This window comes from Leptodactylus fuscus, chromosome 4 (assembly GCF_031893055.1).
Source record: "Leptodactylus fuscus isolate aLepFus1 chromosome 4, aLepFus1.hap2, whole genome shotgun sequence".
NCBI lineage: Eukaryota > Metazoa > Chordata > Amphibia > Anura > Leptodactylidae > Leptodactylus > Leptodactylus fuscus.
The window spans coordinates 76751517-76769896 of record NC_134268.1 but is presented as its reverse complement, the minus strand read 5'-3'; the positions used below and the strand labels follow the sequence as shown (position 1 = coordinate 76769896).

Here is an 18380-nt window from a genome sequence, read left to right as displayed (position 1 = left end):
TGGGAGCCTCATTAGGCTCCCGGCTGTCACCCGAACAGGTCGGCTCCTGCGATATCGCGCAGGAGCCGGCCTGCAACTTTACAGGTACGGGGCCGGTGGGGACCGGCCCCGGGGGAGAAGGGGCCACCGATACTGACCCGGCATCCGCTGTACTAGAGAGGCGGATGCCGGCGAGGGATAGACGCTGGCACTGGTGCCGGGGCCTGAGACATTGCTCCTCTGCCCTGCAGGAAGCCAGCGGCGGGGGGACGGAGGAGCGGAATAGCAGCATCGCTGCTGGCTTCATGCAGGGCAGAGGAGCGCAGCGATGTCTCAGGCCCCGGCGTCTATCACTTGCCGGCTTCCGCCTCTCTATTACAGCGGATGCCAGGCGCCACATTCAGACTATAAGACGCACCCTTCTTTTCCCCCCAAATTTTGGGGGAAAAAAGTGCGTCTTATAGTCCGAAAAATACGGTACTTTGAATACTTTTTCCTTACATGGTAAGCTGTGAGACTTGCAGAATTTTCTGTCATGAATATGCGGTTTGTAGATGTGTGTGGAGACTGAAGAGAATCAACCCCTCCCATCTGCATTCACTGTGTGAAGGGAGAAAAGAACCCCTCCCTCGCTCACATTAGATGAGCAAGACTGAATAACCGCATCTATGGACGAACCTTGGCTAGCAACAGTGAGTAAACTGTAAATTGGCTCGAAGGGAGACACCTAGTGGCTACCATTTCAGAGAGGTTTTTCAGGCATATTGGTGACCTATCCTAGGGATAGAGTATCAATATGTAAGTCTCAGAAAAACCTTTAACTTTAAGATAAACCATGAACTTGAACTCAAACAATGGTTAAATGGTATGGTTGCTAGGGTAAGAGAAATTTGGAAGGTGTTCAGTATTACAGTATTCAATATTAACAGAATTCTGTTTAGCACTAGACTAAAGTATAACTTGGTCAAATTTAAATTATGAAAGCCATAAAATGGAACCTTTTGGGAATTGGTGTGCTGTTGTGAGCAAATCCCATGCACTCATGTTACTGAAGGAAGATGTCCCCTTATTTCAGAATTGCTATAGGCCTTTTGATATGGGCAAGTTACAGTACTTCTATAGGACAGATTTTTCTACAAATTGATACACTTGAGTGTATATGGTGTATTTTTTCATTATCTGGCAGGATGTTTTGCTTTATTTTACTCCATTACAGTGTATCTGATATGAGACCCTCTGAAAATTTTCAGAATGAGTGTGATTTTCAGAATGGGTGTCTTCATGTGATTGAATTCTCTGTACAATATTGCTACCATTTGGCTTTCTTTTACAGATGATCATAGTCGTGTCAAGCTGCAGAATGTTGACAATGATTACATCAATGCCAGTCTTGTTGTTGTGGAAGAAGCCCAGAGAAACTATATTCTAACACAGGTAGCTAAAAACCTTATGTAACATAGATTGTAAATAGAGATGACTACAATTCCGGAAACTTGGAGGCAATGGCGTTGTACCTGTGTTCATAGTGCCAAGTAGGAGCCTTCCTGATGATGTTTCATGACTTTCCCTGGTGCAGTAATGGACACATTAACAGACTTTCCCAAATTTACTCACAGAAATCATAAACAAAGTTTCATCATATGATCACCAATGTACACATGCTGCAGATAGTGGAGAAAGGCAGAATTCCCTGATATATAAAATACCATTAGGTAAAATTATTTGCAACAGCTTTGTTGGAGTTGTCACCATAGATGACCCTTGAGCGCCATCCTGTTCCTATGTCGTGTTACGGCGTATGGACAACAGAGAATTGGGATTCCCCACTCAGAAACAACCCCACTCCCCATAATCCAGAATTTATAGAATGGAAACCACCTAATAGGACATAGCAGCTGTCTGATGGTTGTGTAAGGAGCTGCACCCACACATATCGAAAGGGTTGTCTGTATTAAGACTCCTTCAATAAAACAGTTGCACAGACTTTTACCCAATGACCTTTTATATATTGTATCTGACACTTCTGCTTTTTCTCAACTACCTCTGTCATGGTTCCTTAAAGTTCAGTGCTAGGCATTACCATCTTTATGCTGCAGACAACCAGTTTTATACCAACTTCAGTAAAATGTTCCCCCACACTCTTGAAGAACTCCATTACTATCGGGTATGTCTGTGTGCCTTCAGGTTAGTACGGGGTCACAGAGAAGGTTTTGTGTCTTAGCTGCTCATCCAGACCATGTTCATTTGTCGGCCATTGTAATCTATTCTGGAATTTTGTTAACTATTGAGCTCTGCTTCAGTGCATCTTGGAAACAGCTGTCTGGTTGGAATTTCTGGCTTAAGGCTATACAAATACCTGTAAAGATCTAACATTTCTGTTCTCCCCAATTCTGCCACTTCTATTACCAGTGCAGCTACCGATGGTCTTCAGTTAGGATGATGGACTGAGCAGTTCCCTTTTATTAAAGTCTCTTGCTCCCATGTCCAGCACTTCTCCTATGCTGCATCTGTATTTTGTAATGCTTTCCTTTGTGGCACCACATTAGACTTCAGTGCTCACAATTCCTCTCTTCCGGGAAGCCTGGCATAATGTGTGTTAAAATTACAACCATAGCCCATGAGCCTCATTCACGTTTATAGAGTCCTTTAGTTCTATTGTTGGTAAACCTTCACCTTTGTTCCCATAATGTCATTGTAAACGTTAACTACTTCCCCCGATTGTAAAGAGCTGTGGATTAGCTTGAGGTTGTATAAATATGAAGTCTCCCTGCCTGCTTTGTAAGTCTTTTGTTGTTTTTCCTTCCATAGGGCCCTCTTCCTAATACCTGCTGTCATTTCTGGTTAATGGTCTGGCAGCAGAAAAGCAAAGCGATTGTCATGCTGAACCGACTCATTGAAAAGGATGCGGTAAGTGTGCAGCTCAGTGTGTTTTTCTCAGAAATGAAGTCATGTGTTCTACCAGATGCAATCGGTTTCACATCTCCATCTGCTTGTGTCTCTGTGCAGCAGTATTTCCTGGCTTTAGGTTGTGTCATTGCTCTGATACTTTTCATCCTCATATACTTTGTATTGCTTGTAGGTTATTGTGGAAAATGAGCCTTTCTACTTGTAATAAATCCACACAATACTTTGCAGGTTCCTCAAGTTGCATAGTATACATACCCTTAGTAATGTGTTCTGTACCGTCTGTTCAATTCTTCTATAAAATAGAAATACAGACTCAGAAATCTAGAACTGCGTGGCAAAGCATTTTTATTTGCTCTCCAGGCCTATGAAGTTTCCATTTACACAGTGATATGTCATCTTGTTTAAATCAATTTTTTGTTACAAACTCTAAACTGTTAGAGAATTTTATGTTACCGGTCTGTTGCACTACAAATATCAGGGGTGAGCCACCTTTACCACTACAAGGGCTACGTTTCAGACTCCTGCTCCCAAAGGTCACAAAAACCTGGTACTTTGGGTGAAGCTGATACTGTGCAGATCCTCAGCAGTCGGTGAAGAATGACAAACCTTTAAAGAAGGCCACATCCAGAATCCCTGTGGCATGCAACATCCTCAGGCGCTATTATGGGCCTAACAGTACATCCTTTTTACACTGTTAAGTTGTCCCATTTCAGGCTACTTTCACATCTGTGTTATTCTGTCTTGGAGACTCTCACAGTGTTTGCAGAAAATCGGCAGAGAGAAAAAGTCCTGCACGGTTTCAGTTTTATAATGGAGTCTGTCGGACTTGGTGTGTTTGCTACTATTTTAGTATTGGACATATTTTGAGACAAATACTATTATTTCTATAATAAAGTTATTCAATTTTCCAATATATTTTCTATATCGGTTCCTCCAAGTGGATAAAGATCTGTCCATGGTCATGTGAGGAACACTTAGGTGCACCTGTGTCCATGATATGACCATGGACTGATTGTGAACTTTCATTAAAAAAAAAACAAAAAAACACCAAAATAAAAGTTAATGTCAGTTATACTTTTTCTGTCTGTCGGTACAGGTAAAATGTGCACCATATTGGCCTGCGCCAGAGGCAGAAGTACTTCTTTTTAAGGAAACAGAGCTATGTGTCAAACTTGTGTCCGAAGATGTTAAACCCAATTATACAATTCGATTGTTGCAGCTCCAAAATATCAATGTAAGTGAGAGATCATATTAGAAATGACATAGCAGATACTAACAGGACCACTTTTGCTTTTTGTCATAGCACAAATAACTTTGTAATATTTTATTTTCATACCGTCATATGCTTTTTGCTGTAGACCTCAGAGACCAGAGAAATTTTCCATTTCCATTATACCACATGGCCAGATTTTGGAGTTCCGGAATCCCCAGGCTCATTCCTTGACTTCTTATTTGAAGTCCGCAAATCCGGTTCCCTTGGTCCCGAATATGGGCCTTCTGTTGTACACTGCAGTGCAGGCATAGGACGCTCGGGGACCTTTTCCTTGGTGGACACCTGTCTTGTTTTGGTATGTTTTTTGTTTGTTTTTTATATTTCAGTTTATAGCTGTTTACGTCATTGCTTTTTCAGACCAGGGTTACCCTTGATGACAGAATTGTCACGTTGTCACCGGTGTATAATATAGTAAGGTATAAACAGATGTGATAGAGTGGTCAGACATCTGTCTTTATTTACATATCTTACCATTATATGTTTGGATGTCACCCTGTTGTCCAGCCCTAGGCACCCTGCAGTATTTTCTTTATGGAGGTTCTTCAAAACATATTAATAATTTGTCCTTAGATGGGGGTCCGACATCTTGCATCACCCACATGTAAGCTCTATACACTTTGCAGCTCAGCTCCAAATAGCTGATGAGGGTAGGCTGTTAGGTGATGGACGCCCCACCAATTTCACATTAATCAATTTTGCCTTGGAAACCATTAAAGCGCTAGTGATTGACAATGCTTAAATTGTAGTTCATGCCCCAACCATACAGAGCTTTTCATCTTTAATAATACTAATAAAACTGACTTATTTTAGTTGTTTCTATTAAAGCAGACCGGTCGCCATACTATACTATTTGAGGCCAATGTATGATATGGTCTGCTATACAATTAGCCCAAAATGACACAAAAGATGTCTTGTGATGCTCCCCACTTTTAGTAACCCCTTACTAGTGATACTGCTGCCGTGTTTGGTGGCATATTGGCTGCACTTCTTGCTGGTGACTGAATCGTAAGCATGTATGTATGCACTTCACTTATGTACTTCACTCTTAAGAACACCTACTTTGCATAAATCAATGGTATGGTGTGTATTACATAAGTGACAATATTTGCATATATTATATAACATGCATTCATTATTTAGCAGTCCCCTCCGCAGCCTTTCTGTAGTGTGCATTTCTCTCCGGACTGGTGGTTGGATTCTAGATACTATATACTGCACACCGTGCACAGCTCTTTGTGTCACTCTCACTCAGAAACAGCTATAGGACTATGCAGGATCTATAGAAGTCCTGCCTTGTACTTATGTGAATAATTTATGTGGATGTGATAGAAAGCTCCAATTTAGCTCCAGCATCGGTCTAAACTAGATTCTATGGTGCTATCTTGCTTTCTCTCTGCTCACTCATATCCCTCCCATTCCATAAATTTCTTTAGACATATGTTCCCATATTTCGTCTCATGATAGATATAGCAGAGATTTTCAGAATGAGTGTAAGTTTATGAGGGAAGGGTAGCAGGGTAAAGACCATACAAGGAGAGAGGATTTCTCTCTGGTAAGATATATGGTTAGTTTCTTATCACCTATACTACTCATTTATGCAAAGTTTATTGGAAAGTATTGATCAGTTAAATATTTTAGCTGGACAGCAAATTGTCATTTATAATACAGACAGGACATATAGGTACACACACAGACCACTCCCTATAATATGCTGCACTTTTTAGGTAAATGTTAACAGAACACTCTGATTTTGCAACTTACTCCCCTCTCCCTATTAAGAACACTCACACTCTCAGCTGAGCTGAAAGTGCATGTATATGGAGGAGTTGGGAAAAATAGCTGTTCCTCAAATAGTTTTAGGATTACTCTAAAACTTCATAGCTTTGTTTTGACAGGACAATAACCGTTCTATATGTTGCGTGTCGTTTCACTACTTTACCTTTCCTGTTAGATTGAGAAACGAAAAGATCCTTCTACAGTGGATATTAAAAAGGTGTTATTGGACATGAGGCACTACAGAATGGGCTTAATACAGACACCAGGTCAACTAAGGTTCTCCTACATGGCTGTGATTGAGGGAACAAATCTGATGAAAAGCTCAGGTGTACAGGTCGGTATATACTCTCGTAGTTGGGCTTTGCTGTCAATTTCTACTGATCAAAAATGTTTACTAGAAGTATGCATTTATGAATCCCTATGGGCAAACTGCCAAAACCAATCTTAGGGGAAGATGGCGTACTTTGTTTTAGGCTCTAGTTCTGTAAATTATCATAAATGGGTTCATAGCAGCTGTTGTACCAAGGGTCTTTTTTCAGACTTATGTCAGTGTTCTGCTGCTATTGGTTGAAGACTGGAGTAATTGTTCCTGTCTTACCTATTATTTGCCCACTATGCAATTTGCAGGGGGTTATCCAGGGTTACATGGTTGCTTTCTTCTTCTCAGGTACTAACGTAACAAACTATGCTCACATTGCAATACGACTTTAGCAAAGGTGGGAAAGAGAAAAGGAATATCACAGCCCATACAGAAACTAATCTTGATAGTAAATAGATGTCAACAATGCAAACAGTTGACAAGATATATTTGTGGAAACTCAGATGATTTGGTGCTTCAAACACATAAACACGATCCCTTTGGGTGTAATAGCATATCATAGTATCGTTTGCACAAACAAATACATCCTGGTAATGGGACCACACTCACGGTTACTGGAGGAATAATCGGGTGCCTGGATGAAAGAAATCCCCGTCGACTCGGAGTGTCTCGTAATGAAGAAATGAAGAATCCGGCATCCACGTGCATAAAATCCAAATGCTTTATTAGAAAACGTAAAAAAAGTTTTGTCCATACAATCAGTGAACATCACTCCCTACCCCCGAACACACCAAGGAGAAGTGACGTCGGCTGACGCGTTTCAGCACATGCGTGCCTTAGTCATAGCCTGGAACGCCCCCTCCCTCTGCTCACACAGCTCGTCCATAGCCGAGTATTATCAAGGGGGGGGTTGTTCCTCCCCGCTCCACATTACAGCGCGATAGGTGCTGCTGGGCAGAAGGGCGTCCCTGGCCAAGTGTCAGAAACGCCCTTCTGACTGTAAAGCGCTACGGTACCGGGACTGATAGCGCTTTACACCGGGCACAGATCGGGAAACCCGACAGTGCGCTGAATTCAGCGCACTGTCAGCTTTCCAGCAGTATATAGAACTGCATGTGCCTGATCTGATGAAAGGTCCTCTTTAACAAAAAAAGCTGCGTTCTGCAGTGTGGGGCCTCCGCCTTAAAGTACTGTAGGGTTCTGATGATATTCTGCATTCCAGAATAAAATCCGATCAGATTTGCAGATTTCTTACCTATGAATGAATGATCCATGCTAATGTCAAGCTCAACATGAGCTCTTCACCTCTTATCGAGTAAATGAAATGCAGTATATTGGGAATATATTTATCCTAGAGAAATTAGCATAACTAACAGCCCATGGATGACACAATGAAGTCACAGAGGTGGGATGACCGTGATTGGCCAGAAACCCTTTCTTTTCAGTATCCCCTTTGAGTTTCTTGGATTCATGAGACATGTCTAACTGTCCAATATTTGTATATGAAATGATTCCCAAGAATGTTGTATTTGTGCACTTTATTAACCTTGGTCCATTTTACTTTACCTTTAGAATTCATATAAAGGACTTTCCAGAGAAGACCAGTCTCTGAAAACAGAGAACAAACAGACCGATGACATTTACAATGGAAACAGCGTCTTACCGGAAGAGGAGCAAAGTGAGATGACTTCTGAGTTGTTAACTGTGCCACAAGTGACAGCTGTGGATACAGAAAGGTAAGCATTTTTGGGGAGCATTTCAGAGTACAATTTGCTTTGTCCTCTTTCTCATGTATTGTAGAAATAAAGTTCTTGTTGTTTTCACAAGTAACTATCCATAAGTTTCGTGAAAGATATACCTTACATTACCTTACCTGACATTTCAATAAAATATCTTTGGGCCAAATGAGATGGCCATGTTTTGGTCCGGGAAACATATAATGGCCACATTTATTGGGCTAGCCGTGGGTCATCTGACATTGACTTATTACATGTTCGTGTTCCACTATGACAACCGTTCTACTTTCCCGTACTCACAGCATCATTTATGTTCTGGACAGTAGACCCATGGTCATTCTGGAACTCACAACATTGTACATCCTTATGATGCCGTGTGTTTGGGTTTGCAAAGCTGAAAGGTGGCCTAGAAAATGCCGCCTTTACAAGAACAGTGTTTCTTGGACCAAACATTTCCATCTGAATTTGCCTATTTATTTTATTTTTCACATACACCAATCTCCCACTTTTTTTTTTTTAATTAACATAATTTCCACATATTTTCTGTTAGTTTTAGGTCAGGACAGTTTCCAGGCCTCGTCAGCAGTTGCAGACTTTGTTGTGAATCACTGTTTTTATCTCATTTATTCTTATCAGTACCATAAGGGATTTCTTTAATCACCCCAGATGACTTGCTTCCACAGAACTTCGGTTTATTCAGTGTTGCTATAGATTTGAACACATATTATTATTTTTTTTTTTATAAAAACTTTACATTTTTGGGTTTTAGTCATACGGCTGTTCCATTTTTCACATGCCGAGCATGAAAACTCTGAAATTAAATTAAAATTAAAATTGAAAGTCTATGGATATGTTGACATGCCCATTTATCTAGCTGTCACAATGGATAAATTTAAAACCCGGCAATTTTTTTTTTTTTTTCATGGACTGTTTTCCCAAATACACTACGTAAATATACCTATAGACTTTCTAGGTGCTGTGTGATGGACATCACATGGCTTTGTTAACCACTTTTTGTATGCTATAGGTTTCCGTTTGGGGTAGTCCCCAAAAGGACTCCCTGAGCGGAAACATGAACACTGATGTGAACCTGGCTTCAGTGACTACCCTTGCACTAGGATCATAGTGTGTGGACAGAATTTAACCAACACTGTATATGTAGTATGCATTTAAATAGTATTAGTTGTCTCCTATAATTTGACAAGTTGGACTATGTTGGTTCTTGGGTCTGGACCCTCATTTATATTAGATAATAATTGGATCAGGGCCTTCACATGGCCACCAGAATCATTTCCAATGAGACTAAGATTTTGTGACACATTCTGACACTAACATAGTAACAATACATTGACAAAATAAGATTTAAAGATTAAACCTTAAACTGTAAAATTTTATTTTAAAGTGGTAAAAGAACAATTCTTGAATATTTCTGAATGACTAGAATACTAGACTGAGGGTGTACTCTGACTGTAAAATGTGATGTGTTGATAGAGCATGCTTGACTGCCCTCAATATCTTTCCTTATATTTCAGCTCACTAAAGAGACGGGCCCGGGATGTTAGGAAAGCAAACACAGCACATAAAGTGCAGAAGATGAAGCAAAAGATGCATGAAGCGGAACGAAAAAGAAAAAGGTGGTTATTCTGGAAACCTTATCTCATTCCAGTTGGGTTGGCTTCAATCCTATTAACGGGAGCTTATGTCTGTTGGAAATTTTATACTCTTTGACTTTCCACATAATATGGTGCTTGTGAGGGTGAGGCTGTGGACACCCTAAAATAACCCTTGGGTGCTGTCACTGGGACAGACTTTAATCCTGAGCTATGGCAAGTGCTTATAAATGGATGCAATCTGTGTCTGGTCCTAAAGCCATCTCAGAACATTTTGAGGTCATCCTGTTCCTTACTGAAGCTGCTATTTTTTTTTTCTTTGTAAGGAAGATAAATGGTACATTTTTATGTATTTCTTTTATGTTGATTTAGTATAATTCCACCAAATATTGTGAAGCTGTTTGATCAGATGTTACGTGGTAGCTTTTCTATGGACTACTCAGGGTTTCACATCTGTAAGGTGGTACAGTCTCTTCTACAACTGAGGAGTCCCTCTCGTACTTGATAGTAAATGTTCCAATGGTCTGCCTCTGATAGTAGGCCATGCAAAGCGAGACTTCATTATATTAGGCCTATTCCTATCTACATTGTTGTTCTTTGGATGTGTACAGGCCACTCCTGCACTCACAGATGAGACTGGATATTAGAAGTTGTTATGCCAGTCTTTGCTTGTGGGCTTGCTTTGTTTGTATATGAACTCCCCAAGATGGTATGGCAAGGAATATCTTTGAGCTATATTATCTCACTAAGGAGCCACATAGTAGTGACTCTGTTCCAAGATAGACAGATGTGATCTTCTGTTAGCTGGTAAAATCCTTGCCCAACAAGACATCTTCCATGTGAGCACCATTTGTGGGGAGAATTTACGTTGTGTTAATATCTGTTCAAGGTACGAATATAGTCTGCCTACTTGGAAACTTGCCTATTCTGGACGTCTAGACTGCTTCACTTTTTTCTTTGATAAATGACATCTATATGCCATAAATCTTTTGGATGTGAAAAACCCTGTCTGAAACCTATTTGAGCCTTTAGGGCAGCACATATAATGTGTGAGATGGTGGGGTGTTTTTGTCTTTTTTTTTTTCATTTTTGTTCTTTTCTTTGTACATAAACCTAACTCCTATTTACATAGCATAGCTATACTTTTTATGTTTTAATGCTCTTATGATCTCTAGTCTGGTGGCCAATTTCACACTTGTCTAAAGAAAGTGTTTGCCCTTTTTAGGATTCCTATAAATTTGCAAATAGATGTTGTGAATATTTGACCCATGCCTATATCTCAGTGCTTTAAGGTGAACCTGTAATCCGTAAAAATAAATGAAACACAGTATGGCCAACTACGGCAGTGGGCACTTAGTTTTGTAAATCAAAGACCATTTTGCATCTCCCTTTTTCCCCTAGTCAGTAGGCATTGTATGAAACTGTATGTCATACCATTGCATATGTTTGAGCTTTACATTTCTTGACATATATGCCACACCTAGGAAAAAAATGTGGTCAGAGCCTAAATTGATGTTTCTCAACCAAACGGACGGATTTTAACATGACTAGTTGACCATCTAATATGTCCCAGGAACCCCAACTCTTCTATGATGGCAGGTGTCAGGGGGAGAAGGGTCAGTCTTTATTTCAACATGCCAATCCTTTGGTTCTTGGCGATAAGCCAATGCCAGTGGAGTTTGGCAGCGACATTCTCCCTTTTTCCATTTGGTATATATACCTGCTCAGAGGGTTAGAACCGAAGGTGGTCAACCAAACAAGTTTTCAGTCAGGAACTTTTTTTCTAATGTGTTTGGCCAGCATAAAATCCAAATCTGTGTAGTGCAAGCAAATTATCTAATGTGCTAGTAAACTAGCAGTAAATCAAGGAGCCGAGCACAAAGACTGACCCTCTGGATCTCTATAAAATGTAAACATGGGGAATGTATATTTTAAGTGTGTCCCTTCTTTCAGATGACTTTTCATTATAAACTGACGTGCACATGGGACACTATTTGTAGCCGTTACATAATGCATTGCACATTCTATCCGTTTTTCCTGAGCTGTTGGGTGGTGCTACTATAATGTCTCCCATAGACAAACATGGAGAAAGCTAGAGATTGATACCTCTGTGAGCTGACAGTCTGCCTTGAGACACCAAGGCAAAATCAGAATTCAGACATAAAGCAAGAGCAAAACGGCTTGATAAGTGGAGAGGCAATTTTTTTTTCTCAGATGAGGTAGGTTACAATCCATTTTTGGAAATATTTGCTTGTGCTATTTTTTTTTGTGCAATTTTTGATGGTTTAACGTTAATTTAGGGTACATACCTCCCCCCCAAGTTGCCAGTTCTGCCCCCTCTGCAACTACGTCTGACCAACCCTATAAACCATATGCATATTAAACCAAAACATCAATGAAAACAAAAAAAAAAATGATTGAAATCCCATACCTTAAAATGTCCATCACCTATTTAAAAAAGAAATAAAAAAAAAAAGCAACTGTGATTTTGTGATCCTGGGCAGTCTTAAGCTTGTTGTATACGTAGTGAATATAAAAGACCTGATAGTATTATGCCTAATCTGAGTATTGAGGGGCTGTTGTGCAAGAGACAACTCTTTGTTTGACGTGTTCTTTACCTGGTTGTTGCTGTGAATATTACTGAAAGCTGTAACTAACCAGAACATGTGACTGTTATCAGACTTGCAATTATGTATCTAAATTAATATTTGGTTGCTTCTTTCGTGACTATCACTTGTTGGCTATGTTGCAGGGAGTCTAGTTGCCTGTTGAATCTGTTTAAGAAAAAGACTGGATAATCTATGGGTGCAGAATGTTGTTTTTGGGGTCTGTTATTTATGTGATGAGAAAACAGACAATACAATTGGTTTACATACCTATTACATTCTGATTTATAAAATTAAAATGGGAATGGCTCGGCTTCTGTAGCTGAGGGGAGACCTGCTCTCTCCATACCAACATGAGGTCTATCCCTTACCTACTGCTTGACTCTGCATTGGACGACAACAATTGGGTAGACTCCATAAGCTTGACCAGTAGGTGGCTGGGGAGTCTTTCATGGTTTTAAACGAAACCCTTCAGCAGATTTTGGAACACTAAACCACCAGCATGCCTTTTATGCATAGTCTTCTTAGTGTCCCATGTAAAGTCTATCTGCCACAGGGTTCTTTATTTAAAACAAAACACAAAAACACTGAGATTAGCAAGAAGGTCCAGTAGCAGAGCAACATAAATTTTATCTCTAAGGGGGCATTCACACTTGTCTGCCCGCCGGGTCTTTGTTATATTCCCTATAGAACCTGCATAGGTGACGGCCTCCCGGCGGTCCATTTTAGAACCCATTCTTCTGAATGTGTTTTAAAAGCAAACCGCTGGTGTCCGTATGAAGCCTCTCTGTGGGGAAACCAGTTATATTAGCCAGACACAAAGTCCTGCATATCTGACCTTTTTTTCCGGCCAAAAAAAAACTGTATCCCTGCGGACACCGGCGGTTTACCTTTAAAACCCATTCAAATGAATGGGTATTAAAACTGACCGCCATAAAACCATCCCCTATGTAGTTGTTCTGAGGAATAGAACGGAGACCTAACGGGTGGACACGGGTGCAAAAGTGAACACCCCCTTACTGAAATTTGGCCATGGTTATTTCACAAGTTACAGCAGTTGTGTGAACAGTTACGTATGTTGGATTACTGGTTTGTAGACTGATTCCTTGAATATCAGGGCTTTGGGGTCAGAGTGTGGACCAGTTTTGGGTGGAGTTGGAGAAAAATTTCAAACTCCAAAATTCAAAATACAAATTGCAAAATACAATGATTTTTAATCGTATAATGTTGCACAAATAATCCAATTTGGAGTTAATATTTACTATAATAGGAATTATTTTGCTAGATTTTTAACAAATTAGGATTTGGAGTTGATGGTTTAATTTAAATGTCAATGTATGGAGGACAACCACAAACATAGACTGAGGCATTGTTAACATTACGAGGTTGAATTGAGTTCCATTAGAATTTTCCAAATATACATTAAATACAAAGTTTTTCTTGTTAAAGGGAATTTGTCAGGTTGATTTGGGACACTAGACCTCCCACAGGTCCTTATAGACTGAGGGTTTAGTGTCCCAAATCACCCAGACAGCTCCACTTTAAGTCTGTTTTACTGTATTATATTATATGCTACGTATGTTTTTCAGATATCCATATCGGTTCAGAAGTATCATTGCACACTCTACAGAAGTTAGCTAGTTGTTCACATGGTTAGGTCCGAATAATGTGTTTACACTTCAAGAATATGTTGGTGTTGGCCCTGAAAGCATATAATATATACTGTACATGGTACGCTTTTCTAACTTACATTTATTGAATGTGCGCATACCAGTGGAATATGCCATGATTTTCTTATCATAGGGTCTGTGCCCATTATGCCATATACCCCTGAATTATTTTTATTGTTGTTTAATTTTTTAATTGTAAAAACATCCATGTGAAAATCTGACCATACTAAGTCTTATGTCCGCCCCAGTGGCTTGTGTGCAGTCAGGCCCTTTAGTAGGATTTGCCACATACATGGACACCAGTAGTATATGAGTAGGCCTGTTTTTTACTGTTTTTGTTTGTTTTTTTGTTTTTTCCTCTCCTGAATACAATGGATGTAGATGCTGATGTTGGACCAAAGTAGGAAGGCACTTTTTTTTATTATATAATTTTACTATTAAAAACGAGTTATTCGTTGTATGTATAGAGCACTATATTGTAGCTGACCTATATTACCCTTATTTTAGGTTGGCTTAGTTTTTCCCATACGCGACATCCATACCTGGAAATGAATCACTTTACATGTAGTCTAATTTGATTGTATATTTATTAGTTATTATAAAGAATTGCAAGGTATTTACTTTTGTATCCCCACACTCATTTTGAGGTATATATAGAACTGTGAGCTTATTATGTGGGGGGTTTTTATTTTCATTTACCAGGAACTTTATGGTTGACTTTGACTATTTTTTTTGCCGTATTTTTTGAGATGGATGTAGCAACAGAGCAGTGCCTTTAAATGGACTACTCTGAATCCTGTCATGTAAGGCATTAAAAGGATTGTACAGTTTAGGGGAAAAAAAAAGATATATTAGTAAGTTCTTAAAGCAGAGGGGAAAGTGGTTACAAAGAGTGTCTCTCACTCTGGAGGACCTGTCCTGCCCTGTATCACACAGATAACCCATTAACTTGACTTTGTACTGTGTAATTCCTAATCTCACCTGTGGCGGTGCTGCTGGGAAACTAAACACTGCTGTTTTTTCCCCACAGATTATAGCTGATAGTTGTGGTTTTCAGAAGGGGAAAATGTTGTGATCTTTATGGTCAAGGAACTCTTACTAACAGTTAGGAGTTGTCCAAAGCAGAGAACCCCTTTAAAAGCTAGAAACTCCTGAGTAGACAATTTGTATTTAGTAGAACAAGATTATAAGCACCTGCCATTGAAATATACTATTATTCTTAGGCAATATTCCTGTAGGTCTTCCTCTGTGAATGTTTGGACCATGTTATACTTTTCCACATTATTTTGTATTCAGAAAAAATAAATGACTTACAAGCACTTGAGCTGTCCGTGTTGTTTGTTCATGGTCACGTTGGTACCAGACAGTAGGTAGCCACTGTGCATAATACATATATAGAGTTCAACTGAGCGGTCAGTAGAATTTAGCAGTATATTAAAGTGCAGAAACGTCTTTTAATATTGATAAACAAATGTGGGTTCATGATATGTGCACTAAGCAACCAAATGCTAAATGTTCTAAGGGAGCAAACCTATTACCACGTGAACTCTACACAGTCTGAAAGCAGCCGCCCAACCATCCTTGCTTTTTAGAGCAAAATCCTGAGTTAGGCTGAGGGCCTACGTTACGGAAACGCAGCTTTTTTTCTTTTTTCTTTTCTTTTCTTTTCTTTTTCTTTTTTTTTTTTTTGTGTTTTGAGCCAAAGCCAGAAGTAGATTGAGTAAAAGATAGAAGTAGAAGCATTTCCTATATATTTCCCACTCCTGTTATAACCATTCTTGGGTTTGGCTCAAAAAGCCGCAACACAGTCTGCAAAAAAAAAAAAGCTGCATTTCTGCAATGTGGGGCTTTAGCCTTATTGGGCATAGACTAGTTGCTTTGGATGTGAATCTTGAAAGCTTGCTCACAAAAGTGATACTTGTAGATAAGGCTCCACACATCAAAGTATTTGTTTAATGTATAATTCTCAATGGAAAGATCAAAAGCTGGGGTTATACTGTCAGTATTTTTTTTAATGTACTTTTATTACATAATCTACATTATATAATGTGTACGGTCAGCTTTGGAAGGTTTTTTTTCCCCAAGTTTGATGGTTTTATTTTATAGTTGATCTTAATTTTATGTGACTGCTTACTCAAGATTGAGATTCAGAAAAGATTAAAAATTATAATAATAAAGTTGAAGGTGTTCATCTTAGCAATGAAAATTATTCTGTTTTTTGCATCTAAAGTGAAAAAGTATAGGGTATGGAGGGCATAGTAGGAGCCCCAGTAAGTTACAGCTAACGCTGGGTTCACACCTGCGTTCAATGTGTCCGTACTATGGTTTCCGTCTTCTGCATGGCAGAAGACGGAAACCATAGACCGGGTCCGGCCGTGCGCGGCAGTGAGCGTTTTAGGCTCTCCGCCGCGAAACCGGATTTTTTTTATCCGGACACAGAGTAGTGCATGTCCGACTCTGTGTCCGGATTATAAAACCCAGTTTCGCGGCGGAGAGCGCAAAACGCTCACTGCCGCGCACGGCCGGACAGCTTTCTCACCCATTCAAATGAATGGGTGAGAGAGTCTCCTGCAGGCTTCCGTCTCCTGCATCTGTTTTATGCAGGAAACGGAAACCTGCAATAAGGAAAGAAGAACGCAGATGTGAACGAGCCCTAAGCTGCTATAGAAGAATCTACCATATCTAAATTTTATCTGTTTTTTTTTTTTTTTTTTATAACCATGTGTGGATGTAAATAGAGGATGAACTAGAAACCCATGAAAAACAAATAAAACCCTTACTGGTAATGTCCTAAAAATTCTGTGAAATAGAAAAAAACTGCACTAAAATGGTTATTGTTCAGAGCCTAAGGGATGTCCATTAAAAAATATATAGCGTACACTTACTGATGTTAATGTGTCAGGATTTTTTTTTAACGGACCTTTTAATGAAGATACCCATTAACATCAGCTAATGTCTTTTAACAGACTATTTAAAAATGGGACTTTGTTTTTGTTTTGTTTTTTGGTTCTGCTTTCTGAGCATGCGCAGTAAAGTATAATGGATGTTAGCCATCGATATGGACACTTAATTTCCTTCATAAGTCTGTTATTATGACCAGACCCAAAAGTCCTGCACCCTGCTTTATATCTGCTAAAATAACAGACCGGTTTGGTGAAAACTGACATCATTTGAAATCAGTGGCATTTGTAATGGTTTTTTGTTGGATTTGTTAGGGCTAGTTCAAACAGAGTGTTTTTTTTTTGTTTTTGTTTTTTTTTTTCAGGCAGATTTTGACGTGGAATCCGCCTCAAAATCCACCTGCTAAAAAGGCATTCATTCAAAAAGGCTAGCGGGAAATAGAAGTGAGATGCCCCTTCTTCCCACGGATTTTGGGGCGTCCACAGCGCAAGACTCCTCCCTGATTAGGCCCATTCATTCGGGCCTAATCAGGAGCGGAATGCCAGTGCACTACATCGGCATCCCATTGCGGCTAGCCGCGCAGAGGTTCACGTTGGTTTCCGCTGTGTGAACATAGACTTGGTGTCTACATATTTTGAAGAATGTTAGCAGCGGTGTGAACGCCCCCTTACTGTACAAAATGTGAAATTAGAACATAGGATGCTATATGGTGCAGCAATTGTTTACTAACTTTGTTACTGAAAATATATTTTACGTTCTGACTTTCTATCCAAGGATAACAGTGGGTTACTTTTATTTTTGCAGCTTTATCTATTTTATTTTTCATGTGTTACTGAACTGGTCATTTTGTTTTGCATTGTGTCATAGGCCAAGGCTCCACGACACCTAACTCTCCATGGCTTGTGGCTATTCTACAGCAATTATTCTGCAAAACCATTGACATGCAAAGCAAGACATGAAACCCTCTTCAGGAGAAAATGTGAGGTTTAAATAATGAGCTGACCTCATTGTGTTATCTGTTTACTGCGTAAACTACTCCATCCGGAGGGTGAAGAACATCACCAGCATGAAACTTTACAGAACCAAGTCCACTTCATTATCTGTCGGGTGTTTTTTATTGCATGTACTTTACAGACATATGTAAGATACATCAGAAATGTACTTTGTATCATTCTGCCATTTACATTGTATTTTTATACTTTTTGGCAGCATTAAATATTTTTTTAAAATTATGTAGTGTTTTTTTTTTTTTTCTTATTGGCTGAAAAATCGCCACTGATTGTAGATAACAAACCATCAGTGCATTAATTTATTTGTGATCATTTGTATTTTTTGGCAGGTTTTTTTTTTTTTTTTTATCTGTTTTGTTTTGCATCCCTAGTGGCGTCTCTTTCACTTACCCGGGCCAGAAGTACTTGTGGTGGAGGGTCAGCTATTTTTCTTCACTTCTGACCTTTGGGGAAAAAGGCCAGGGGTGCCAGTGTAATGGCTGGGTGCTGGATAGAGCTTCTCTTGGGGACTTGTTTCATTTCCCACCTTGAGGGCTCAGGCCAGAGATGTTGGTGTGGATGGCTGGCTATTGTGGTGAGGTGCCTGATTTGCC

The 18380-nt window shown here is 39.5% G+C and overlaps 1 protein-coding gene across 1 annotated transcript in view; it reads left to right on the top strand.

The window, feature by feature from the left end:
- PTPN2 (protein tyrosine phosphatase non-receptor type 2) overlaps positions 1 to 18009 on the top strand; it is a 35407-nt gene extending 17398 nt beyond the window's left edge. Inside the window, exons 3-10 of the mRNA XM_075270705.1 lie at positions 1313 to 1413; positions 2788 to 2886; positions 3983 to 4120; positions 4245 to 4454; positions 6111 to 6269; positions 7827 to 7990; positions 9523 to 9624; positions 17645 to 18009. Coding sequence (XP_075126806.1) covers positions 1313 to 1413; positions 2788 to 2886; positions 3983 to 4120; positions 4245 to 4454; positions 6111 to 6269; positions 7827 to 7990; positions 9523 to 9624; positions 17645 to 17666 — 995 coding nt within the window. The 3' untranslated portion in view covers positions 17667 to 18009. The remainder of the gene's footprint in view (positions 1 to 1312; positions 1414 to 2787; positions 2887 to 3982; positions 4121 to 4244; positions 4455 to 6110; positions 6270 to 7826; positions 7991 to 9522; positions 9625 to 17644) is intronic.
- Positions 18010 to 18380: the final 371 nt, after the last annotated feature.